Source organism: Malaclemys terrapin, chromosome 8 (assembly GCF_027887155.1).
Source record: "Malaclemys terrapin pileata isolate rMalTer1 chromosome 8, rMalTer1.hap1, whole genome shotgun sequence".
Lineage (NCBI taxonomy): Eukaryota > Metazoa > Chordata > Testudines > Emydidae > Malaclemys > Malaclemys terrapin.
The window spans coordinates 38,631,764-38,659,395 of record NC_071512.1 but is presented as its reverse complement, the minus strand read 5'-3'; the positions used below and the strand labels follow the sequence as shown (position 1 = coordinate 38,659,395).

Genomic DNA, 27,632 nt, shown 5'->3' with positions numbered 1-27,632 from the left:
ATGCTTAAAGTCCTGTATTTATCCCCAGCCAGAATGCTGGTAGTGCAGTCTTCCCCATATTGCTTTCTCAATATGCTTCAAGTGAAGGAACCACTCATGGATGGCTGGCAAGCGTGTAAATCTCCCTGGCCATTCAGCCTGGTGTATTTTCTGCAGACTACCAATCTGGTAGCCAAATAATACCAACTGTGGTGGTGGTATAGTGTTGTAGATATCTGGGGGTAGTTCCATCAGGAATAAGATTGAGACACATTTCACATAGGCCACTCCACATACATCAGGAAACATCTAGACCAGGGGTTCCCAAACTTGGTTCGCGGCTTGTTCAGGGTAAGCCCCTGAGGGCCGTAAGACGCTTTGTTTACCTGAGGAGTTTACTGGGAGCTGCAAGCGGCCGTACCTGTGGATCGTTCAAATCCAAACCAAAGTCAGTAGTGACCTAGCGATTTAGAGGTGAAAAGCTTTTTTCTTTTACCAGTGGCAGTGAGCCATCCTGTTCCTCTGTAGCATTCTTGAAGATGCCTAGTTGGCTTCAGTGTCTGGAGAATCTGGATCAGTGTAATAACTGCTGGCCTTTCTAAGTGAGTTGCTGCCAGGCTGTGAGAATGTTCTTCCATGCAGACTCCACTAATATGATAGAAGCTGCTGCTTTCTGTTTGCTAAGCTGCATGAGGTGGATGTTGGCGTTAGCTATGTTGGAGACTTGTTGCATCGCTACGGTTTCTTCCGTTGGTTGTAGATCTGTGAGTGACGTTTGTTTCCTGTGCTTGAAACCACAAGAAGTGGTGCCTGTCTTAGTCAGATATGCTATATATGAAGTGAGCAGCAGCTGTATTACTCCTCCTAGACTGGGTGCCTTTATTTTTATTAGTTAAAAAAAAGTCAAATGGTGAAAAATTTACCAGACACCTCTGAGCCAGATGTAGATGGGAAAAGCAAGGGTGAGGGGGTGAGGTGGAGGTGTGTGTGTTTGGGGACCACTGAGGACTAGGGGAGAAGCCCAATACCTCCCATCCTCTCTGTTCCCAATTGATGTAACCTGGGTTTTTCTTTATGGGGAAACTTATTGGCATAATTATTCCACTATAGTTATACCAGTTAAACTCCCCATGGGGACACCTTTATTCCAGAATAAGGGTGTGTTTGTGTGGTTATACTGCTATATCTGTAGTGATATAATCGTAAATTTCCCCATGTAGGCAAGCCCTGTCCCTGTGTGTGTGTGATTTCTACCAAGGTGCTGCCCCTGGTACCAGGTAATGGGGCTCTACTCTTTTTTATTTATTAGCATCTGGCTAATATGTGTCTGATTTTTTTATTTTTTTTGAAGCTCCTCCCCATTTTAGCTACAGGGCAGAGCTTTGTGTCTCTCCTGCTCCAGAGCTTCTCGGCTGCTTTGAGGGAAGTGGAAGGGTGTTTCTCTACTGCTTTTCTCGAGCTTCCTGACTTCTGTATTATAGGGAGGGGAAGAAGCCTGCCCCAGTGTACGCCTCCCCAACCTCCATTCTGTGTGGTTCTTTCCTGTGAATAGTTTTAATATCCATGGGACTGGAAGGGACCTTGAGAGGTCATCTAGTCCAGTCCCCTGCACTCGTGGTAGAAGTAAATATTATCTAGACCATTCCTGACAGGTGTTTGTCTAACCTGCTCTTAAAAATCTCCAATGATGGAGATTCCACAACCTCCCTAGGCAATTTATTCCAGTGCTTAACCACCCTGACAGTTAGGAAGTTTTTCATAATGTCCAACCTAAACCTCCCTTGCTGCAATTTAAGCCCATTGCTTCTTGTCCTATCCTCAGAGATTAAGAAAAACAAATTTTCTCCCTCCTCCTTGTAACCATCTTTTACATACTTGAAAACTGTTATCATGTCCCTCCTCAGTCTTCTCTTTTCCAGACTAAATAAACCCATTTTTTTCAGTCTTCCCTCATAGGTCATGTTTTCTAGATCTTTAATCATTTTTGTCACTCTCTTCTCTGGACTCTCTCCAATTTCTCCACATCTTTCCTGAAATGTGGTGTCCAGAACTGGACACAATACTCCAGTTGAGGCCTAATCAGTGCAGAGTGGAGTGGAAGAATTACTTCTCGTGTCTTGCTTACAACACTCCTGCTAATACATCCCAGAATGATGTTTGCTTTTTTTGCAACAGCGTTACACCGTTGACTCATATTTAGCTTGTGGTCCACTATGACTCCCAGATCCCTTTCCACAGTACTCCTTCCTAGGCAATCCATTTCTCATTTTGTATGTGTGCAACTGATTTGTTCCTTCCTAAATAGAGTACTTTGCATTTGTCCTTATTGAATTTCATCCTATTTACTTCAAACTATTTCTCCAGTTTGTCCATATCATTTTGAATTATAATCCTATCCTCCAAAGTACTTGCAACCCCTTCTAGTTTGGTATCGTCTGCGAACTTTGTAAGTGTACTCTATGCCATTATCTAAATCATTGATGAAGATATTGAACAGAACCAGACCCAGAACTGATCCCTGCAGGACCCCACTTGTTATGGCCTTCCAGCATGACTGTGAACCACTGATACTCTCTGGGAATGGTTTTCCAACCAGTTTTGCACCCACCTTATAGTAGCTCCATCTAGGTTGCATTTCCCTAGTTTGTTTATGAGAAGGTCATGCGAGACAGTATCAAAAGCTTTGCTAAAGTCACGATATACCACATCTACCACTTCTCCCCTCTCCACAAAGCTTGGAGAAAGCTATCAGGTTGGTTTGACATGATTTGTTCTTGACAAATCCAAGCTGACTGTTACTTAGCACCTTATTATCTTTTAGATATTTGCAAATTGATTGCTTAATTTGCTCCATTATTTTCTGGGTACAGAACTTAAACTGACTGGTTTGTAATTCCCCGTGTTGTCCTTATTTCCCTTTTTATAGATGGACACTATATTTGTCCTTTTCCAGTCTTCTGGAATCTCTCCCGTCTTCCATGACTTTTCAAAGATAATCGCTAATGGCTCAGATGTCTCCTCAGGCAGCTCCTTGAGTGTTCTAGGATGCATTTCATCCGGCCCTGGTGACTTGAAGACATCTAATTTGTCTAAGTAATTTTAACTTGTTCTTTCTCTATTCTAGCCTCTTCTGATCCCACCTCATTTCCACTGGTATTCACTATGTTAAACGTCCAATCACCACGAACCTTCTTGGTGAAAATCGAAACAAAGAAGTCATTAAGCACCTCTGCCATTTCCACATTTTCTGTTCTTCCCCCCCCCCCCCCATTGAGTAACGGGCCTACCCTGTCCTTGGTCTTCCTCTTGCTTCTAATGTATTTGTAGAATGTTTTCTCGTTACCTTTTATGTCTCTAGCCATCTTTGTTGCTGCTCAAACTTTTCTAGAGTAGCAGCATAAAATGGACAGGATTCATAACTGCCTATGTGTTTTTGAATAGTAGTGGTGAAACTGACAAGAATCTTGTTAATTTTTTACTTGTTCAAACTCTGAGCAGCACCAGAGGCATTGGAGCTGTCTATCTTAAGGCTCAGGAAGATAGTACAGCATCCACATTCGTTTCACATTTCAATGGTTTTCTCAACCATCAGGATTAGAAACTTAATTAAAAAAAAGAAGCTTAAATTCTGCCTTAATTGATGTCTTAGGTGTTTGCAATTGATGTCTTAGGGTATGTCTACACTACGAAATTAGGTCGATTTTTAGAAATCGATTTTATGCAGTCGATTGCGTATGTCCACACTAAACGCATTAAGTTGGCGGAGTGCGTCCTCACTACCATGGCTAGCATTGATTTACGGAGCGGTGCACTGTGGGTAGCTATCCCACAGTTCCCGCAATCTCCGCCGCCCATTGGAATTCTGAGTTAAGCTCCCAATGCCTGCTGGGGCAAAACCATTGTCGTGGGTGATTTTGGGTACATGTCGTCAGTTGCCTCTCCCTCCGTGAAAGCAACGGCAGACAATTGTTTCACGCCTCTTTTCCTGGGTTACCCATGCAGACGCCATACCACAGCAAGCATGGAGCCCGCTCAGCTCACCATCACCGCTGCTGTTGTGGGCAAGTCTACTGGGCCGCTATGATCCAAGTAGCCAATGCAATCATTGGTGTTCTGTTATCGAAGGTAGTGACTCTGAGAAATATGCGGGCCTTTTTAGATTTTTAGATGCATCATATTCCTGTCCTTTGTCGCCGGTGAAGAACCCTTGCAGCTGTACATTCCAGTCCGGTCGTCGCTGTAACACCCTAATAGTACTTCTGTGGTTAACAGCTCCAGGGCTCTTGCTCTTTTTACCTTGGCCAAGGTACCTTGCCCTACCCGGACCTCCAAGCATTTGACACAGAAGCACCTGCAGCAGCTGGCATTGCTAGACAGAAGCAGCACCTTGCCTTCGCAGCAGACGGTGCAGTAGGACTGCTAACCGTCATCATCCACTCTTTCCGCTGCAACTCTGGTCTCCTGCTCCCCAGCGACGAGCACGGGGGGATCCGTACTGGTCCTCCTGGGTGCTGCTGGCAGCAGATGGTGCAGTAGGACTGCTAACCGTCCTCGTCGGACATGTAGCTTGGCCGGGGGTTCTGGGAATGTCTTCCCTGCCCGGCTCCTAGCAACCTCCAGGGCATGGTGTACGGCTCCATCACTTCCCCTCCAACTCTGTTCTCCTGCTCCCCAGCGACGAGCTTGGGAGATCTGGTCATGAAGCCTGGACAGTAGTAAGGAGCAGTTCAACTATAGGCTGAGCAAGTGCAGAATGGTGGTAGAATGTGCCTTTGGACGTTTAAAAGCTCGCTGGCACTGTTGGTCAGACCTCAGCGCAACCAACATTCCCATTGTTATTGCTGCTTGCTGTGTGCTCCATAATATCTGTGAGAGTAAGGGGGAGACATTTATGGCGGGGTGGGAGGTTAAGGCAAATCGCTTGGCATCCGATTTTGAGCAGCCAGACACCAGGGCGATTAGAAGAGCACGACAAGGTGCGCTGCGCATCAGAGAGGCTTTGAAAACCAGTTTCATGACTGGCCAGGCTTCGGTGTGACAGTTGTGTATGTTTCTCCTTGATGCAAACCCGCCCCCTTTGTTGATTTTAATTCCTTGTAAGCCAGCCACCCTGCCCCCTTCAAAGTAAAGTAACTATTGTTTTGAAACCATGCATTCTTTCTTTATTAATTTAAAAAAAAAATGAGATAACGAACAAGGTAGCCCGGGTGGGGTGGGGTGGGGGAGGAGGGAAGGACAAGGCCACATTGCTTATTGTAGCTACACTAAAAATCAAACTGTTTGAATGGCAGCCTTTCGTTGCTTGGGCCATCCTCTGGAGTGGAGTGGCTGGGTGCCCGGAGCCTCTCCCCCCCGCCCCCCTCTTCATGTTCTTGGGCGTCTGGGTGAGGAGGCTATGGAACATGGGGAGGCGGTTATACAGTGGATGCTGTGGGGGTCTGTGCTCTTGTTGGCTTTCCTGCAGCTTCAACAGATGCTTCATCATGTCCGTTTGCTCCCCCATTAGCCTCAGCATCGCGTCCTGCCTCCGCTCTTCGCGCTCACTTCTTTCCTGGCCTCTGCCACTGAATGCCTCCATGCATTAAGCTGTGCCCTATCAGTGCGGGAGGACTGCATGAGCTCAGAAAACATATCATCACGAGTGCTTTTTTTTTTTTTTTTTTTGGCCTTCTAATCTGCGATAACCTCAGGGACAACGATGATAGGGGGAGTGTAGAAATCTTCTATGCTCTATGATTCTGGGGGGGGACTGCATGGTCACCTGTGCTGCTGAGTTCGCCATGCTGACCAAACAGGAAATAAAATTCAAAAGTTCCCGGGGCTTTTCCTGTGTACCTGACTAGTGCATCGGAGTTCAAAGTGCTGTCCAGAGCGGTCACAGTGGAGCACTCTGGGATAGCTCTCGGAGGCCAATACTGTCGATTTGCGTCTGCACTACCCCAAATTCGACCCAGCAAAGTCTATTTTAGCGCTGCTCCCTTCACCGGAGAGGAGTACAGAAGTCGATTTTAAGAGCCCTTTAGGCCGACAGAACGGGGTTGGTTGTGTGGATGCATTCATTTTTAAATCGACCTAACGCAGCTGTATTCGACCTAACTCCGTAGTGTAGACCAGGTCTTAGACGTTTGCAGTCACCAAGGAAAAAATCCTGTGCTCCCCTTACTGGTGAGCTAGTAGACTTTAGAAGCTTACAGAGTAGTTTTGAGCTATCATTTATTCTTTCTGCTTCCAAATGCTGTTTCTTCCTGCTTTCCCTTATCCCCTCTGTAACCTATGTTTTCATTCAATCCCCGTCCCACCCTGTGCTGTGTGCACTGCTCCTTCATTGGAACTTCTCTCAAACATATAGTGGCTGTTTTGTGAATGGCATATGCAGGTTCCCTTGACATAGAGCTCAGTGAGATTTAGTGTTGCGTTTTGTGTGTGCCAAGTTTGAGTAGGGAAGGGGTAAAGTGGAAGAAAAAATCCTGGGGCCAGACATGCCTTGATAAAGACGGCAGAAGAGAAAAGTAGGGAAGAATTCCTCTTCTGAGCTACCCATAGGAAAGGGCCTCTCAGTTCAGTAGTTTTGCGGTTTGTTTTCTAATGTAGCTGCTCATCAGAACTTTAGCATTAAGCAAATCAGAACCATAATTTTCTGACTGGTCAAGGTTTGGGGAGGCAGACAGCCTGTATCCAGGCCTGTTGGCAACGGCAGTAATAGTCTGGTTGCCTGTAGCTTGGCTGTTGGTGATTGGATTGGAAGAGTTATCAGGGTGTGGAAGAGCTTGGAGACTGATGAGGAGAAGGGGTCAGGGAAGGAAGGAGCTCCTCTGAAATAGTCCTGTTCCACAGCAAGCTTTCAGTGTGCTTTCATGAATTGTTACTCACTGATTTATTTCCACTCCCTGGTGTGCTGCTTTCTCCTCCCGCACCTTAGCATATAGTCATGGGAGTTGGGTGCACTTCCTTCCTGCTCTGGGGCTGATGCTTGTGTACAGAAACAGGGGCAGGTCCCAAGCTGCAGGAGTTTCCTGAGTCACAGATCCAGGGTGTGTCACCACCTGATTTCCATTTGTCAGGAAGGGCAGAACCAGCTGTTCACAGGCTCAGTATGGGAGGGGAGCTTTATCATGTTGCTATAGAAACAAATAAATAGCATTCCTTGGTCACTGGGACAGTGTTTTGTTTTGTTTTTCCAGAAAACCAGACCAACACCTCTCTCTGAAAGGTCCTTCAGGGATGAGAGGAGGAATTAGAGAAGCCCCTTAGCTCAGGCAGTGGAGAGAGCCCTCCCCCCCCCCCCAGTGGAATGGGAGGTAATTCCAGTATCTTGGACTTGTGACTCTGTACCTGTGCTGACTCAAGACTTCCTTTGTTAGAACATAAGAACTGCTATGCTGGGTCAGGTCCATCTAGCCTACTGTCCTGCTTTCCGACAGTGGTCAATGCCAGGTGCTTCAGAGGAAATGAACAGAACAGGCAATCATCAAGTGATCCATCCCCTGTCGTCCACTCCCAGCTTCTGCAAACAGAGCCTAGCAACATCCAGAGCATGGGGTTGCCCCTGACTATCTTGGCTTCTAGCCATTTGGACCTATCCTCCGTGAATTTACCTAATTCTTTTTTTAACCCCCTTATAGTTTTGGCCTTCACAATGTCCCCTGGCAATGAGTTCCACAGGTTAACTGTGCATTGTATGACAAAGTACTTCCTTCTGTTTGTTTTAAACGTGCTGCCTATTAATTTCCTTGGGTGTTGTGTTATGTGAAGGGGAAAATAACACTTCCTTATTCACTTTCTCCACACCATTCATGATTTTATAGCTCTCTATCATATTCCCTCTTAGTTATCTCTTTTCCAAAATGAAAAGTCCCAGTCTTTTTAATCTCTCCTCATACAGAAGCTGTTCCATGCCCTTAATCATTTTTGTTGCCCTTCTCTATACCTTTTCCAATTCTAACGTATCTTTTTTGAGGTGGGGTGACCAGAACTGCATGGAATATTCAAGATGTGGGTGTACCATGGATTTATATAATGGCATTATGATATTTTCTATTTTATTATCTATCCCTTTCCTAATGGTTCCTAACAGGGGTGTTTGGTTTTCTGGAGGGGAAAAAAAAACAAAACAAACACACTGCCCCAGTGACCAAGGAATGCTATTTACTTGTTTCTATAGCAACATGGTAAAGTTCCCCTCCATATTGTGCTTGTGAGCAGCTGGTGCTGCCCTTCCTGACACTTGTTGGAACATAGTTATCATCAGTGTCTAACACAGTAGACCTTTGGTATCTAGCCATTACCATAACACAAATAATAATCAAGTGAGTCTCTGGAATCCTCCTGCCTCTTGTTGCAGAAAGTGGTCATTCTTCGTCAGGTGCTTGTCCATAGATATATTCCACTCTTGGTGGTACATATGTGTCCCATGTGCAGAAGATCAGAATCTTTTGGCCGGCAGTGTCCGTTGGGGCTGTGCCTGTACCGTTTATACCCTCATGCCCTCACCCAAGGTCATAAAGGGCAGAGCAGGGCCAACCCTAACCTCAGTTCCTTCTTATCATCCATGGCTATGAGACAGAACTGTGACCAGTGTCGCTCCTTTTGTGCACTTGCAAATGTAACTATATACAATCAGGTTTCAGAGTAATGCTCTAATAAATTTGTTCGTCTCTAAGGTGCCACAAGTACTCCTGTTCTATATACAATCAATTTTTTTTATCTAGTTAGTTAGGATAGTTGGGTTTTACAGGCTTCTGTTCCAGATAGGTTCTAGTTTTTGGCTAGCTGGTAGCAGGCTTCAGCCCTTATGACTGAGCAAAAATCTCCACGGAGATAAATTGCATGAGTTTCCAGGGTGTCACCACTCGATTTCCACTTGACAGCATGATTTTTGATTTCTACCTAAACTGGATGAAATACTTACCAGTGTTCTTCCTTAAGCCCCACTCCCACCCAGGGGAGATAAGATTCCACTCTTGGGGTAGATGTAAAACCCTCTCATTTTTCAATGGATAGAACTAGGTCGTTCAGAGACTCACCTACATTTTTTTGCTGCCTTTGCAGAGAGAATGTGGAGACCAGGCCATATAATCTCAAAGCCTATCTAAATGGGTCTCATACTGTATTAAGGTATGCTATCAGCTAGCAAGTTTGGATCCTTCAGTTCATTTCGAGCCCAGGCAACTTCTTTCTGAAGTGTTCCTGTCTCAGAAATGTGTAGAGTAGCTACTTGGGATCAGTTCATACGTTTACTGAACGCTAATCCTTGGTAGATGTCTCTTTTGGCAGAGCTGCTTTACAGTTTTTATTCAGATAAACTCTGAGCACCCACCTCTGATACATCAGGTTACTGCTTGTGAGTCACCAAGAGGGGAATATATGTGGACAAGTACACTAAGAATAAAGAACAGTTACTTAACCATGGTTCTTTGAGATGTTTTTTTTTTTTTTTCAATTTATGTTCCATGACCTGCCCTCTTTTGCATTACTGCGAAGTCCTATAAAACCTGGATTCTGTATTGGTGAAGAAACTCAGGGTTGGTTGGCCCTTTGCCACCCTTTATGCCCTGAGGTTGGGAGCAAAAGGTCATTTGGCGCACAGCTCCAGCCCCAATGAACACTGCTCGCCAAAAGATTCTGACCTTGAGCGTATGGGGCACATGTGCACCATCAAGAGTGAAATTTATCTGGACAACACATCCGAAGAACCATATTTAGTGCAAGGAAAATAACCATTCTTTCCAGGGCTGGCTCTGTGTTTCTGGATAAATGGGGCTCTCACTAAACAGGATTTAAAATAGCTGAAGTTTTGCTCATCTAGTAGAGGGGATGTGAGGTGTTGGACATAGGGTTGCACCAAAATTTCTCTTCAAATTTTGTATTTAATCAAAATGCTGAGCTCTGGCTGTGATGTTGCACTCTGTGATTTTATGAGAATATGCTAATGAGTGTGAATATAATGTAACTGGGCTATGCTTCATACAAAAGGTCTCTTGTAAGGTATCATTACAAAGCTTATAATCTACTGAGTGTGTTCATCCTATTTGTATGAATGTATCATTCTTGTATCTGAAACTAGAAATATGAAATATAATTCTGAGGGCCTATTGTAATTATGCAAAGTGTGGGCCATTAATGGTGGTTTGGAATCTTGATGGCTCCCATTAACCAAGATAATTGTCTGTAGATGGCTCTGTTTTACTTGCAAGTCTTCCTGTATCCCTGTGTGCTGGCAAGTGGGTAATGAAGTCTTACAGTGACATGTGATCATGACACCTGAACTGGAATCCATCTTTAACCTGCTGCTTTTCCATTTAGAAGGAGGAGTGGGAACCCAGAGAGGGACAAAGTATTCTCGCCTTATGCAAAGATATATATATATATATAAGTGGGTGGAACTGAACAAAGGGGCGGGAATCATGAGAAATCCCCTAGCTACCACCTGAGCTGGAACAAGGGCTGTACCGGGGAAAGGATTGTGCCCACACTAGGAAGGCGTCCAGTCTGTGATGGAGATGTTTCAATAAGCTTCTGAGGGTGAGATTTTTATCTATATTCAGCTTTCTTACTGTATTAGGCTTAGACTTGCGTGTTTTATTTGATTTTGTTTGGTAATTCACTTTGTTCTGTCTGTTATCACCTAGAACCACTTAATCCTACTTTTTGTATTTAATAAAATCACTTTTTACTTATTAATTAACTCAGAGTATGTATTAATGCCGGGGGTGGTGGTGGGGGGGAACAGCTGTGCATATCTCTCTATCAGTGCTATAGAGGGCGAACAATTTATTAGTTTACCCTGCATAAGCTTTATACAGGGTAAAACTGATTTATTTGGGGTTTGGACCCCATTGGGAACTGGGCATCTGCGTGTTGGAGACAGGAACACTTCTTAAGCTGTTTTCAGTTAAGCCTGCAGCTTTTGGGGGATGTGGTTCAGACTTGGGTCTGGGTTTGTGGCAAGCTAGCGGGTCTGGCTCAAACCAGGCAGGGCACTGAACCCCCAAGCTGGCAGGAAAAGAAGGCTCAGGGGTTGTCTCAGCACACCAGGTGGCAATCCCAAAGGGGGTTTCTGTGATCCAATCTGCCACACTGGCTTTGGCGGAGTAATTTATAAAATACCCATATAAAGCAAAGCAGTTAGAAAGTGTTGCTTCTTCCCCGTGAGATCTGTGGCAGGATCAGGTTGACGGCTGTTTCTTCCTCCCTCCACTGTGGCCAGGACGGAAACAGGGACCCAGCATGGGTCGTGGGAGATGTAGAAAGCAGTGCTCTTCAAATCTTCATGTTGGATGCTCTCCCTGCTTTTCCTCTCCCACATGTCTCCCCAGTATTGGACCTCACTCCTGCATGGAAGTGAACCCTGGATCTCTTATGAGAGTTTCCTGTAGTGCCTAGGGAGGCTACTTGTCGTTCTTCACTTACACAAATTTGTATTTTAAATCTATTCAGTCACTATCCTCAAATTTTGCTTCCAAGGCAGATTTGAATCTTCTTGTAGAAATTGACTGATTAGTTTATACTAGCAATGTAGAGGATTAAGCTAAGGTATGTTTGGAGTAATTTTTAGAAACAAAACAATAGAGTCATTTTTAAAAGTTGTTTTCAAAGTGTTTAACCATCAAAACCTCTTTGTAGAGACTGGGCATAAGAAGCATTTAATTCTGATAAGGGGTTTCAAAATGAACTTCCTCAATGCTTGTGTACTCCAAAGTAATGTTCTGTCTCCAATGATTTCAATAATGTTCTTATGACAAAAACAAAGTAACCAAACATAACTTTTTTTTTTTTTTATGAACACATCCATTCACAGCTCTTGGTACATCATCCGTGTCTTAAAGGAATACTATAGGCCAGGAAAAATAACTTCATCTTAAATCAAGTCTGTCCTGGAAAACTTGGGAATAGATACGCTTTGCAACATATCCTGTATATCAAGAAGTCTGGGCTCTCTTAGGCCAAAGAGAGATGATGGGTACATCCAATAACTTTAATAAATATTACCTTTTGTGAGGGTAAGGCTGCCTGTTGTTTTAGTAGTTTTTTGATACTCACACCCTTTTGCAGTATCTGAAGAAATAAATGTTATTTGGCTTTAACAAAAACACTTCAGTTTATTATGTATTTGACCAAATGTTGCGGCTAGATACTACATCCCTTGCTGTGAAATCCCTTATTTCCATGCCTCATCAGGTATGACAGCAGGCACTAAGCCTCAGTCTCAGTGATTCCCTCCGTGTGGAGTGGTTTGTCATTCATGCTAAAATCACTTGTCTAACTGGAGTGGGGTTGTATTCATAGTTGGTTTCCCCTGATACCGTGTTGTCCGCAGTACCTTGTACCTCATGGGTCTGCTGATGGTTTGCGAAAAGGCCTGTGGGAGGAATGAGATGTTTCTGTCACTGCTTTGTTCCTCCTCCTTGTGCCTTATGTGGACTGAAAAACAAGCATGCTGCCTTTCTGGTGTGTGGCCTGTAATACAGAGTCCAGCATCCGGATTGGTTTAGTATACAAGGCAAAGGGTTACACTCACTAGAGAAAAAACGAGAAATCCTTGTGGCACCATAGAGACTCACAAATTTATTTGGGCATAAGCTTTAGTGGGCTATAACCCACTTCATCAAATGCATTGAGTGGAAAATACAGTAGGCAGGTATAAATATACAGCACATGAAAATACGGGAGTTGCCTTACCAAGTGCGGGGGCAGTGCTAACAAGGCCAATTCAACTAGGGTAGATGTGGCCCATTCCCAACAGTTGACAAGAAGGGGCGAATATCAACGCACAGACCCCCCCACTTGGTAAGGCAACTCCCATCTTTTCATGTGCTGTATATTTATACCTGCCTACTGTATTTTCCACTCCATGCATCTGATGAAGTGGGTTATAGCCCACAAAAGCTTATATCCACAAGGACTCCTTGTTGTTTTTGCTGATACAGACTAACACAGCTACCCCTCTGAAACCACTAACTAGAGATTTGGCACTACATGGCAGTGTATTTTCAGAGAATCCACTTACAGAAAGATTTCAAAAGCAAATTTCAAAAGATTTTAAAAGTCTCTCTCTTTGCACCTTGTGCTTTGGCAGGAAGAGGGATATTTTTCAATGACTTGGCCTTCTGAATCTTTTCAGAGTAGCTTTTAGAAAATGTGTATCTGTTCCTTAAAGCTTCAAGGGTTTTGCTGTATTTGTGAATGACCCTTGGAGGACTGAAAGGGACAGGAGTGTCTGCGAACTATATCTCAATGCAGCAGCAGTGTTCAGCCTTCACCAAAGCTGCTTGTTCATAGGCCATTCAGGGTCACCAAAGGGCTGTTTGCAGGCAGCAGAAAAAGAGTTAGGATTTGGAAGCTAGTGACTTGTGGCCCATCTCTGTTGTCAGAAGATGGGATGATTCATCTTTTGCCCCCAGCCTTAGGCCATTTGCCATGTGATGTCAAAGCTGATTTCAGGCAACTCGTGATTTTTTTGTTTGACAATGAGGGGGAGGGGAATATTTGTAAAATTCACACAGTTTGAGAGGAGAGAAATGAGAGGTCAGAAATTGTGGGTGTTAAAGGTTTATACATCTATTCTAAAGTATTTTGCAAACAAATACAAACATATGTATGCATACAGACAGATCCTGAAATATCCCTTTGACTGTAGAGAACTTTCCAGGACATCAATTTTTAGAACAGTGGTTTTCAACCTGTGGTCTGGGCACAGACTGCATCTAAGGGATCCGCAAAAGGTGGTTGTTACCATAGAACAGTGGTTTTCAATGTATGGTCCAGGAGTCCGCAGACTATGTCTGAGATTTCCAAAGGGGTCCGCACCTCCATTTGAAATTGTTTAGGGTCCACAAATGAAAAAAAAGGTTGAAAACCACTACTGTGGAATATAAGCTTTAGTTAAAAATAGAGTAGGTTTCTAGCCATTATTGAAGCTTTTGGTGAATATACAGACAGATTGCTCCAGTGCCTCTTCTGGTGTTTGCCTAGCAGAAACAGAGTAGTTTCATTTCTGGTCAGTTTCATTGCTGTTCTTTAGAATCCTGGGCCAGCAGTGAAGCTGATAGGAATCATATCAATTTGTTGCTGTTTGCGAAAGCTGTGAACAGCAGCATCAGGAGGAGCATGCACTAGTGTTGTGGGACTAGAGGATGCATACAATAGGTAATATATCAGAGAATCCTCTTCAATAGACAGGAGAGCTCTAGGGGCTTAGGGGGAAAAGAACTCTTGCCTTCCAGCAGTTGGTGGAGGATTATATTAGACAGCTACTAGCTAGAGGAAAGTACATAAATAAAATCTCTATGCAGGGGCCAGAGAAAGCATCCTAGGAATCACAGCAACCTCCTGTGTTCCAGTAGCTGAGGTTAAGTGGGTATTGGACAGGGCTTCTCTGAATTGGCTTGTTAGCACTGACCCCCCACTTGACACCTAAAGTATCTTGAGACCTTTACAGACACAAACAGGGACACAGTCCATCCCTGCAGAGCTTGCATTCAAGGTAGACAAGTAAATGAGGGAAAAGAAGCAAGAGAAGCTGGTGATCAGGCATATGTCATATTCCGTGATGATAGTTTCATTTCTCATCCGTTTTGTTATGGTTTAGAGTACTAGGCTTTACAAGCCTCATAGGGTATGCCTATACTGCAATTAGACACCTGCATTTGGCCTGTGGTAGCTGACTTGGGCTTGCAGGGCTTGGGCTAAGGGGCTGGTTAATTGTGGTGTAGACATTCTGGCTCTAGGACTCTCCCACCTCACAGGATCCTAAAGCCTGGGCTCAAGCCCAAACCCGAAAGTCTACACTGCAATTAAACAGCCCCTTAATCTGAGCCCATGAGCCCGAGTCAGTTGGCACAGGCCTGCCATGGGTTTTTAATTGCAGTGTAGACATACTCATAGAAGAGCATTCATAGGAGGAACCTGCAAGAGGAGGGTGTGAGGCAGGGATCTGCTTACTTTTTTCTTGGATATGAAGAGCCAGAGAGTCACAGCTGTGGGGGTAAGGGCTACTGTTCACCTCAGCCAGCTAACAAGCGTTAAAATTACAATTCCTAGTTATAGACAGGGACATAGAAAGTAGAGATAGAAAGAGCTCTGCAAGCCAATACATGATTGTTCCCTGCAGTGTGTTCTCCAGGGCTTTGTTCCATGCAGTGTATAACAACCTAATAAATTCACCATCGGGACACTTCCTGATATTCTGCCTCTATGGTCTTTTTCTTGATTAAGGGGTTAAGCCTTGAAGAATGAGTGTTAATATCCTTTCCAACATTTTTATTATTAGTAACAACTCTGGATATTCTTCATATCATATTTAATAACAAAGAAGCTGGAAGGGATATTAAACCTAATGCTTCAAGGTTTAAGGCAATCTCTAATTATTCAAGATCAAGATAAGACCTAATGTGGGGGACAAATAATCCTTTCATAGGCAGATATAGAGTACTTATACCTTTCTCTGAGCCAGCTGGTGCTGGCCAATGTCAGAGAAGGTACTGGACTAGATGGACCTCAGGTCTGATTTAATCTGGCAGTTCTTATACTCATCATCTCTTGATTCCTAACTATACTTCCTAGTTCCCTGCTTAGTAGTACCTTGGTACCTGTCCTTAAAATGCTTCCGAGACTAGAGTATTATCCTGCTCTGTGCCCCTAAATCAATCCTTTATTAGCCACCCTTTATATATTTAGCTTTCTTTCCATCAGCCAGTCCCACCAGCTCACCAGGTCACTTTTGTTGCTCTCCTTTGAACTCCCTCCAGTTTCTTTACAATTATTTTTAAATCCTGGCAGAGACTAAAATGTTTCCTTTTGACAGATACCCAGACATTCCCCTGTAAATTGTGAGCTATTTGTGAGGTCTGAGTAGTGTTTCTGTGGAATAAACAGGAAAGATTTGAGCATTACCTCTGTCAGAAGTTCATTTCATAATTGTTCTGGAGCTGCTGATTCTCCACCAGATCCATCCTATGAGAAATTTCCTCTGTGCTGAGTTACAAGGAAAAGATCTCCGGTGAGGGAGAGGAGACCAAGTAGAGAGCCAGTAGCATGCTGTGGGTGAGAACTGGAGAAATAAATGTGCAGATGCTGCACAGTAAGGCAGGGATCTCAAACTCAAATCACCACGAGGGCCACATGAGTAATATAGTATGCTATTAAAAGTCAATGTATTAACTTTTTAAAAACTGTATTGCAAAGAGAGGTTTTAATAAAATATAAACACCTGTAACTGTTCCTTATGTGGTCAGTAACACTGATGATGATCTACACTAACAGTCTATCAACATAGCTGTAATGGCAGGAACTTTTTAAAGTAACTATTCATACAAAATACATTGCCATTTTTAACAAATATTCTTCCCAACTACTCACAGCAAAGAATCATACATGCTGAACTTCATACCTCAGCCTGCTCGTCTAGTCCATAAGGCGCCCCCCAGCTCCGCCTCTTCCCACCCCTTCCCTACCCCCATTCCAACCCCTTCCCCAAAGTCCCCACCCCAACTCCGCCCTCTCACTGCCCCTATTCCAGCCCCTTCCCCAAATCCCCGCTCCAGCCCTGCCTCTTCTCCGCCTCCTCCCCTGAGTGCGCCGCGTCCCTGCTCCTCCCACCTCCCTCCTAGAAAGTCCTAAGCGGCGGGAAGCGCTGAGAGGTAGGTGGAGGAGCGGGGACGTGGCACTCTCGGGTAGGGGGATGGGCATGGGGTGAGGGGAGCTTGGCTGCCGGTGGAGTCGGCGCCTATGGTGGGCCACATGAAATAATTCCGCGGGCTGCGTGTTTGAGACCCCTGCAGTAAAGCATAGTTCAAAGTGACTGAAAGTGGCCCCAGGAAGCTATCCCTTTGGTTCCTGAAACTCTCAATACACCAACACGGACTTCAGGCAATTAACTGAAGAATAGGAATTAGGACTTCAACAGTGGACTCTGGGTAGGACAGAAAAGTGCACCAGACAATTACAGACCCCAGTCAGACTGGAGTATTGTGCAACATCAGTATTTACTGTGTGCCTCCAAGGTTAGAACCCTTGGAGACATAGCAACCTCTATGTACAAGGAAGCAGTAGGGAGGTGATGATTAACAGATAATGCTCATAATTAGTCTATTATTAACCATCCTTATGGTGCTGAGTGGCAGACACACATTGCCCTGAGACGTCTACAGCCTTCTTTCTCTCTCATCGGAACCCCCTTGCCACATTGTTACTGGCATCCCATCAGACTTGCTCTCGGCAGGTACAACAGGAGAGATTGCCTCTTGTTTGTCGGTATGTACTCACAGCAGAAAATGCCTCTGCAAGCCTATCCTAACTCTCCTCCTCATCTCCAGAACATCTGTTCTAGGATGAGTAATGGGTACATTGAATTCTTGCAGAGGGTTGCCAGAGCCAGCCAAAAGGGGTTGGTTTTGGGAAGCAGAAGAAATTGGAGCCAGGAGGGAAGCAGGAAGAGGCCGTACATATTCTTCTTTGGGTACGTCTATACTACCTGCCAGATCGGCGGGCAGCGATCAATCCAGCGGCGGTCGATTTATTGAGTCTAGTCTAGATGTGATAAATCGACCCCCGAGCGCTCTCCCGTCGACTCCGGTATTCCACCAGGGCGAGAGGCGCAGGCGGAGTTGACGGCGGAGCGTCAGCAGTCGACTCACTGCAGTGAAGACACCGTGGCGAGTAGATCTAAGTACGTCGACTTCAGCTACGTTATCACGTAGCTGAAGTTGCGTAACTTAGATCGATTCCCCATCTCCCCAGTGTAGATCAGGCCTTTGAGTGGCTTGTGTATAAACCTATTCTTGGGATGCGACAAAGATGCAGCTTGGACATGGCTCCAAATGTTTAGAGGGTGGAACTAAAAAAAAATTTCATTTGCCAACCTCCTCAGTTCCTTCCAACTGCAGTTGGACTAGGAACCTTGCTGGGTCGACGGGGGATGGATCACTTGATGATTACCTGTTCTGTTCATTTCCTCTGGGGCACCTGCCATTGGCCAATGTCAGAAGACTGGATACTGAGCTAGATGGACCTTTGGTCTGACCCAGTATGACCGTTCTCATGTTCTTAAGTCTTTGGACCCGGATTTATTGGAACGGATTGTTTCCTGTGCCACACCTTCAATTTTTATTCTTCTTTTCTTTGACTAAGGATCTTAATCCTGGCACAGGTCCTTGGTTCTGATATGTCAGAATAATAATAAAAAAAAGAAAGCAGGGTCCAAGAGATGTGCCTCTATTCCTGTCTTTTTTCTTGCTTTGAATTGCACATGTACTGTTAGGTCTAGTTGAGGGAAGGTCATTTGCCTCCTTGTTGCTTCATATGCAGCACCTTCATCCCTAAGGACAGAAAGGAGTATCAGAATCTCCTCCAAGCTATGGTATTGTGTAAACCACACACCTTCTGGGTGTGGTGTTCTGTCCCATCTAGTGGCACCGATACCACTTAGCTAAGGCTGTAGAGCAGACTCATTTAACTCTCTCTAAGAGCCAGTTGGCTTTTAGGTCATGCAGTAGAGGTTCATGCATTAAGTTCCAGAGGTCCCAGGTTCGATCCTGCCTGCTGACAACCAGGGTCTGTCAGCGTTACAAGTAGGGCCTCATCTGGGATTTCAACTGGGAAGTCTCTGAAGCTCCAGACGCACTTCCTCTGCTAGGGGAAGCATATAACCCACACACCTTCTGGGTGTGGTGTTCTGTTCCATCTAGTGGCACCGAGACCACTTAGAGACAATTAAATGAGTCTGCTCTACAGCCTTAGCTAAGAGCCATTTGGCTTTTAGTTCATGGTGTAGAGGCTCATGCACTAAGGTCCAGAGGTTCCCAGTTCGATCCTACCCGCCAATGACCAGGGTCTGTCGGCGTTAAAATTGCAGGAAGCATTAGCATTAAATCTTCGGAGCCCAAAACAGGGAGCCATAAGTGCTGGGAGATTAGCCTTGTCCGATCCATGAGGGGTTCAAAAAGCCCTGCAAACTTCCAATGAAGGAAACAGACACCAGTGCATGTTACAGTGAATCTGCAAAGATCCGATCCAACCAAACAGAAACATTTGGCCTCACAGGTATCAGCCTCTGCTGAAAGAGCCAGTCTTTGAGAGCTAACAATCCAGTACTTGAGTGCTTCTTGCTGAAGAAATGCAAAAGCATATCCATAGGGCTCTAGCATCTGAAGTCAGTCACAGCAAAGAATGGTATTTGAGGCCAAGCCTGTAGTATGGATCAACACCCTGTCCTGAATCCAAGGCCATCATTTCCATCTTCAGAACCTCATTGTAAGCCTGATAAGGTTCTGCTGCTTCCTTAAAGACATTGGTTACCTTAGTTCTTCTCTTGAGATACGTGACCCTCCCTCTAGGACTCCCTACTGGTTCCCCAGGTAAATGTCTCATACACCTTTTGGCTTTTCACTTAACCCAGCCATCTCACTCACTGGTCCTGAGGGAACAGTCTTCTTTTTTTGTCCCAGGCATACTGTTTGAAGAAGAACTTGAAGAGCCTTTTGAACCTCTGGATGTAGCTATAGATCTGGATGTTCAAACTTCATTGGATGATGTAGGTGCATCTACTACTTCAGCCGCTCCAGAAAATATGCTCTAATTTCACAAACTCAGGAAGGATAGCTACTCCCTTAAACATCCCTTAGGAAACCTTAGAGGACACTGTGCACCTAGGTTTTTTATATGCTGGGTTCACTCTCTAGGAATAAGATTACCCTGCCTGTTTTAGACAGGTTATTACAGATGGCAAAAAAATACCTAGCTAAACCCAGCACCTGGACAAGGAATTTATTTAATAATAATAATAATTAATAATACTTATTATTATTGACAAAAAAGGCAAGTTATACCAGCTGCCTCCTGAGGACTTCATTGGCAGTGACAGCTGCCATTCAAAGAGTTAAAGGGACTGGAGTCCACTCTAACTCTTCCAGTAGAGAGGGTAGGAAGCTAGGTGCTCTGGGTAGAAAAATATTCTTGTCTGTCACAAAGTATCAGGTAGTAATGTCCAGAAACCAATAAGATCTGTCACTGCCAGAAGACTAGATAAAACTATCCAAAGCCCTTATTACCAAAGATTGGTCAGTTGCTAAGCATACCTTGAGAGCATCCTTCAATTCTTCTGATATGACTTCTAGGCAAGGGTAATGCACTGTCAGATCAGTTGAGTCTTGTGTTGTATGATTGTTACAAGAGTCACTCAAGAACTCAGTAGCAAATAACATCTATTGGAGAGATATATGGAGATAGCCTTATTTGCAACAAGACCCAACTCCAAATGACATTCCTTAGATCTAGCAGGTAGATCAGATGCATAATTTGGTAAAGCGGTATTGCACTCTGTATAACCAGGTCTCTTCATCCCACCATCCAGAGGGGATGCCAAATGCTTAAGAGTGGGAATGTGCAGAGGCCATTCAGGAATAAATGAATGTTACTCATCTATAACCAGAGTTCTTCAAGATGATCTTTGCACATTCACTCTCCCCACCCACCTTCCTTTTTTTCTAAAAGTCCTGATTTCAGCTTTGGATCTGAGCAGGTGGTGGAAGGAACATAACATGAGAATGGCCATACTGGGTCAGACCAAAGGTCCATCTAACCCAGTATCCTGTCTTCCGACAGTGTCCAATGCCAGGTGCCCCAGAGGGAATGAACAGAACAGGTAATCATCAAATGATCCATCCCCTGTTGCCCATTCCTAGCTTCTGGCAAACAGAGGCTAGGAATCACCATCCCTGCCCATCCTGGCTAATAGCCATTGATGGACCTATCCTCCATGAACTTACCTAGTTCTTTTTTGAACCCTGTTATAGTCTTGGCCTTCACAACATCTTCTGGCAAGGAGTTCCACATGTTGACTGTGCGTTGTGTGAAAAAATACTTCCTTTTGTTTGTTTTAAACCTGCTGCCTATTAATTTCATTTGGTGACCCCCAGTTCTTGTGTTCTGAGAAGGAGTAAATTAAATAAAAAAATAAATAAATGGAGATATCCTGTTTCCTAGAACTGGAAGGGACCTTGAAAGGTCATCGAGTCCAGCCCCCTGCCTTCACTAGCAGGACCAAGTACTGATTTTTGCCCCAGATCCCTAAGTGGCTTGAACTCACAACCCTGGGTTTAGCAGGCCAATGCTCAAACCACTGAGCTATCCCTCCCACCCCCCCCCAAACAACACCTCCTTATTTACTTTCTCCACACCAGTCATGATTTTATAGACCTCTATCATCTCTAACTAAAAAGGTTGATATGCCACACCCCACTTTTATAGTTCTGCCTTCAAATGTTTGGAGGGGTAGGGAATGTGAGAGTGCTGCAAGGGGTACTAACTACTACTAGAAGGTTCCACCAATACAAGCTGCACTGTTGCTATGTCCTAAGGGTAAGAATGTGCAGAAGTCTATTGAAGAACTCCAGTTACAGATAAGTAGCCTCCCTTTACCTTGCAAAGGCCCCTACAAATGTAGGATTAGCCCTGCATCTGTCTCTGGGCGCCTCCTTGCTCTGCCATTGGAACTCCCCAAAGGTGAGGGAGTTAGGGATATTGGTAACTAGTAACTGGTACTGGGGTGGTGTGTACTCTGTTGCACAATGGGAGCAAATTCCACACTGCACCGTCTACATTTCACAACAATATTTATTCTGTCACCACGAAACATCCTTCATCATCACCCCCACACAAACACACACAGCTGTGGCTCAGAGTTGAAAATAGTCAACGATGTAAAAATATCTGATTATTTTCAACACAGATTATTTTTGAGGTTGAGTTTTTTGCTATACTCTTCAAGTGTCCAGATCCATTACCTGGGCCTCAGCTGCCTAATGTTGTCCAGATGGCCTGACTTAGAGCTTCCTTTCTCCACCCCAATGTGTGATGAAGAAGTGGGGAGTTTGTAATGAGCTTCATCAGCTCACTTCCCTGGGTCTCTTCTGCTGTTCTGCAGTTGCCCCAGCGTACCAGTTTACATGCATGGGTTCCTTGACCAAGCTGGATTCCAGCTCTGGCTCCAGGGAACAGAAAAGCAGGTAACGTTCCCTGTAATATAGTTAACTCAGTCTTGTGGGGAAACAGCTGGAGAGCAAGAGGTGGCTCCAGGCAGGTCCTGGGAGGGCAGAGAGAGAGAGAATGCAAAATATCAGGTCCCTGGCTGCAGCATAAGGAGGAAATTCCTTGGCAAACCCACTTAATTATCTTGGGAAAATGCCAAATAACACGACCACAGAATCAAAGTCCATGGTGCCCTGACTGAGATGAAGGGTTGTAGTTCACACCTCTTAATGTTACTTTTTTCAGGCTCTCTGCAGACATTTGAGTTGGTTAAATTAAGTTAATGTTTTCAAGGTTATTTCTACAACCATAAGGGCTAGTAGAAATTTTTTTAAATGAAAGCTGAGGTTCTGGAGTACAATTGAACAGCAAAGGATGAATTTCACAGCTGCAGAATTTTGAAGTACATTGAGCCCTTTCGGTACCAGAGGCCAGTGGTGTCAAAGGAGCTTTTGTCTTGGTTCTCTCAGCATCATGTGATCTTTGGCTAACTTTTGGAGATGGGAAGGAAGGGAACTCTTGTGTGTAGCATGGGCCATCCCAAAGTCCTATTAAGGGTTTAAACCATGTGATAGGTTGGAGTTGGTTCACCTTTATGACAGCATTTTAAATTGTGGTGCACTGAACTCACAGGCTACACTATCTCAATTCTCAAAAAGAAGAACAGGAGTACTTGTGGCACCTTAGAGACTAACAGATTTATTAGAGCATAAGCTTTCGTGGACTACAGCCCACTTCTTCGGATGTTTGTAGTCCACGAAAGCTTATGCTCTAATAAATCTGTTAGTCTCTAAGGTGCCACAAGTACTCCTGTTCTTCTTTTTGCGGATACAGACTAACACGGCTGTTACTCTGAAACTTATCTCAATTCTGTATTTGATGCCGTAGTACAAGGGATGGCTATTGGAAAGAAGCCATAGTCCATGTTCTCTGTGATGCTCTTAACATCTGTCTCCAGGAGGCCAGATCTGCATTGAAGAAGTGAGGTTTTTTACACACGAAAGCTTGTGCCCAAATAATTCTGTTAGTTATTAAGGTGCCACCGGACTCCATGTTGTTTTTGTGGACAGACTAACACGGCTACCCCCTGATAATTGATTGTGTTGTTACACTCTCTCTGTCATTAGATCTGCTGCTTGTTATTCCCATATGTTGATTCTTTCTGCCCTCTACTGGAGTTTCTGGATTATGACAAATCAAAAAGCTGCAGTAGTGGAAATTACAGCCATATGGATTCTGCATGCAGATTAAAAAAAACTAGGGAGCAAGAGTAATGAACTTTGCATTTCGGACACAATCACTTCCTCAGTTAAAGATGGGTAAAGATGAGAACCTGTCATGGAGTGTCCTTCAAATCCTTCAGGGGATTTACATTAAAGGCGGCCTGCCCCTATGGAATACATTGTGATCCATTCTTTATATGTGCTAAACACCCCTGATGATCCACAGAGGAAGGGTCATAGGTAATTCAGGTAGTTAGTTTCAACCTTTTGTCTGTCTGTGTAGAGTGGCAGGGAGGGAGGGAAGTTGATATCTCTTTAACGTTCCTAATAATTTGAAAGGAAACTGTCCCAGCTTCTGAAGTCATCACCTGTATATTCTAGGAAGCACATATCCAAAACCAGGGTTCCACCTGAAATGGAACATTGAGGTCTAACATGCCCTTTAAGAGGACAGATCCCCTTCTGACAAAGCTGAGGGGATGGAAAGACCTGTGATTGTCAGTGACATGATTGAATTGAAAGGGCCCGATTTTCCTTTGCCTAGTCCATTCCTCTTATGTGCAATGCCAAGTCTAAAACAAACTGTCTTGGCTGTTGAGGTTGGGAGCAAGGGCTGCAATATAACTGAATTAGTTATGCTCTCACCAGGTGAAGGAACATAGTTCCATGGTGGGACCAGCTTTGTTGTCCCGGGTGGGAGATAAGGCCATACCTCCACCTTCTGTAGTAAGGAAAGAGGGCATCATATGTTGGAATGGATTGTCCCCTCCTGGCTGGAGACTAGATCCATGTGGTGGATTTGGTTTTGCTTTCCCCAAAAGGAATTCTTGAGGTCTTGAGTCACTGTGCATTACTAGAAAAGGTTTGAGTATGAGACAAAACTGAGTCAAAGAGGAAAGAGAAGGAAGCTTCTGCTTTGTGCAGTAATTTGCTTCCCGCTGCTCATGCTCTCATCTCTCAAATCTGTAGAACTGATGTATGTCTGCATTGGTGGGTTAAATCTTTCCCCAGTAGTAGTGTGCAGGATATGGAAATTTGGCATCATTGTGTTCTGTTCACTCTGAACAGGAGTCAAAAAAGCTGGGTTATCACTATCCATTTTTTCTTCTCACCCTCACACTCTCCTCTGTGTTTGGGGGTGTGCCTTGTATCACTGATTTGTTTCTCCTCTTCTCCCTCCTCTTTCTGTCCCACAGACTTTGAAGCGGCTGATGGCGGATGAGGTAAGGATGGTGGTTTTCTTCTGCATGTGATTTCTCCTACTTGCTGTAACTTTCCTGTGCTTGGCTGTTTCCGGCACCATGCACACAGTGTTCCTCTGCCTGCTCTATTCTAGTCTTACAGTTTGGAGGCTCCAGCCCTTGCTATCACATATCTACTCCATGTGCGTTGTCTCTCTCATAAGGCATTTGCTTCTCTAGGATTCTCTAACTCTGCTTCTTCAGACTCTACACGCTCTGCTGACTCCTTCCTCATAAGCACTGGTTTACTTGGCAATCTGAACACTGGCATTTTCCAGAGGGTTGGCTTTGCAAGACTGCTGACAGCACGGATAGACCCTGTCTGTTGGCCCCCAGGTTTTTGGTGTTTTAGATTTCCCTGGAGAGGCATTGAATTCACATTAGTACCAGCGGATTTCTACTTATCCTCTGCCGGTGATGGTGCATGCACAGCTGGAGAACACTGACTACCTTGCAGTGTGTGGATTGTCAGCCATAGGGTTACCATTCGTCCGGATTCCCCCGGACATGTCCGGATTTTTGAGCTAAAAATAGCATCCAGGGGGAATTTGTAAATGTCCGGACAACACCCCACCCCCACCCCCACCCCCTCCCGCAGAGCGCGTGCGGCTGACAGGGCAGCCGGCCGGATGGTGTCACTTACATGGGGCTCCGACAGCCAGAGAGAGCCCGTCCTCCACTTCCCCCTCCTTCCCCCTGCAGCAGAGATCACTCCCTCCCTCCCTCCCTCCCTCCCTGCATTCGCAGATCGCCTCTGGCAATCTGGAGCTCCTCCCCCGCTCCCCAGCGTGCCGGGAGAACGGCTCAGGCAGTTCCTGAGCAAGCTCACAGAGACATTAGCCGAAGGCCAACGACAAGGGAGCCAGGGGGTCGGAGAAGGGCAGGGAGGTTCTGGAGGGGGCAGTCAAGAGATGGGGGGTGGTCGGGAGTTCGGGGGGGGGGCTTTCTGGGGGTGGGGGTGTGGATAAGGTTTTGGGCAGTCAGGGTACAGGTAGGAGGTAGGGTTCGGGGGGACATTTGGGGGGGTAGTTAGGGGACAAGGAACAGGGAGGCTTAGGTAGGGGGTGGGGTTCTGGAGGGCAGTTAGGAGCAGGGGTCCCAGGAGGGGGCAGTCAGGGGACAAGGAGCGGGGGAGGTGTTTGGGAGTTCTGGGGGGGGGTGTCAGGGGGCAGGGAGCAGAGGGGTTTAGATGGGTCGGGAGTTCTTGGGGGGGGCTGTCAGGGGGTGGGGAGTGGTTGGATGGGGTGTGGGAGTCCCAGGGGTCTGTCTGGGGGTGGGGGTGTGGATAAGGGTTGGGGCAGTCAGGGTACAGGTAGGAGGTAGAGTCCTATGGGGCCAGTTAGGATGGGGGGAGGGTCTCAGGAGGGGGCAGTCAGGGGACAAGAGGCAGGGAGGCTTAGGTAGGGGGTGGAGTCCTGGGGGGCAGTTAGGGGCAGGGGTCCCAGGAGGGGGCAGTCAGGGGACAAGGAGCGGGGGGAGGGTTGGGGGTTCTGGGGGGGGAGTGGGAGGGGCAGGGGGGGACCAGGGCAGGATGGGGCAGGTCTAGGGCGGGGCTCCTCCCGTCCTCTTTTTTGCTTGCTGAAATATGGTAACCCCAGTCAGCCACATTCAGCGAAGGTGCCCAAGGGGTACAAGAGCCCTTATCTACCACTTGGAGGGTCTACAGAGAATTTTGTCTCTGGTCTGTGAAGTTTCAAAAGCTTCCCTACTAATGTGCACCTGGTAGGTCCACAGATCACAAGTTATGGCCTCTTGGTGTCAGAACTACCCCAAAACCAGTGTGCTTTCTCTATCCATTGCCAGCAGTGCAAGTGTGGGATTGCCAAATATAGGAATGCAATTAGGGTAGTATGCCTGGCATTAGTTTTGGGATAGCATGTGTGGTTGAGGGTGATCACTAGAGTTGAGAGATGTGAAGTGAGGTTGTGCTGAGTTTGATTTCTGTTTCTCTCACTCAGCTGGAGCGATTCACCAGCATGCGGATAAAAAAGGAGAAGGAAAAATCCAATGCGGCTCATAGGAATTCGTCTGCTTCCTATAATGATGTTCCTAGTGCAGGCCAGGTGCTGCAGGACATTACAGATCAGGAGGTGCTGGGCCTCTTTGAACAGATGCTGGTAAGTTAATGATTCCAGTACAAATGCCCTTCCTTCCTTCATTGTTTGGATACTGTGTGCTCTCTGGGTCTTTATCTCCCATTTTCCAGGTCAAGAGGTGGAGACAGTAGTGCCTCCCAGTATCCTAGATGCCTAGTGTTACCTCATAACCACGATGCCTTATGTCAGCCCACACCTCCTACCTCCATCACCATGGTAGAGCCTGCTCTGTTTCCCCACAACTCTCCAATGAAGGGTTGTCTGCTTTGATTCCTTAGCCTGTTGTTTCTCACAGATAGTATAAGACAATGGTTCTCAGGGTTCTTCGAGTGATTGCTCATATCAATTCCAGTTAGGTGTGTGTGCGCGCCGCGTGCACGGATGTCGGAAGCTTTTACCCTAGCAGCTGCCCGTTGGGCCGGCTGGGGAGCCCCCTGGAGTGGTACCGAAATGACCATCTATATAAGCCCCTGCTGGCCCGACCCCCCTTCAGTTCCTTCTTACCGCCTGTGACGGTTGTTGGAACAGTGGTCTCTTGTCTTTTCAAGTGTTCCACTTATCCCTAGCGTTCTCTCTTATCTTCGTTGTAAATAGTTAGTAGTTAGTAAGCGTTAATCTTTCTTTTATAGTATTAAGTGTAGTTTAGCTGATAAAGGGCGGTCTTGTCAACGACTGCCCTGCGGGGCCCTGGGGCATGCTGTCTCAGGGCTTCAAGCTTTGCAAGTCTTGCAGCAGGCCCATGCCCACGGGCGACCCCCACGATTCCTGTCTCCGGTGTCTGGGGGAGGACCATCAAGCAGATAAGTGCAAGATTTGTAAAGCGTTCAAACCCTGAATGCGTAAGGAGAGGGAGTTCCGTCTTAGGCAACTCCTCATGAAGTCGGCCCTGCAGCCCTCTCAAGATGCGGGCCCGAGCGCCTCGGTGCGGAGCACCCCTCCGGCGGTACCAGCACCGCAGAAGATCCTGCGCTCTTCTTGGGACTGGCGTTCTCCCGGGCCACAAAAACGCCCACCTCGGCACTGCTCCCATTACCCAGTTGCTGCCAAGAAGCAAGCTATGGGAGGACCTT

The 27,632-nt window shown here is 45.7% G+C and overlaps 1 protein-coding gene across 1 annotated transcript in view; it reads left to right on the top strand.

Moving 5' to 3' along the window:
* Window positions 1-27,632, top strand: part of DIAPH1 (diaphanous related formin 1) — a 150,190-nt gene that overhangs the window by 12,381 nt on the left and 110,177 nt on the right. Inside the window, exons 2-3 of the mRNA XM_054038167.1 lie at window positions 24,422-24,448; window positions 26,425-26,583. Coding sequence (XP_053894142.1) covers window positions 24,422-24,448; window positions 26,425-26,583 — 186 coding nt within the window. The remainder of the gene's footprint in view (window positions 1-24,421; window positions 24,449-26,424; window positions 26,584-27,632) is intronic.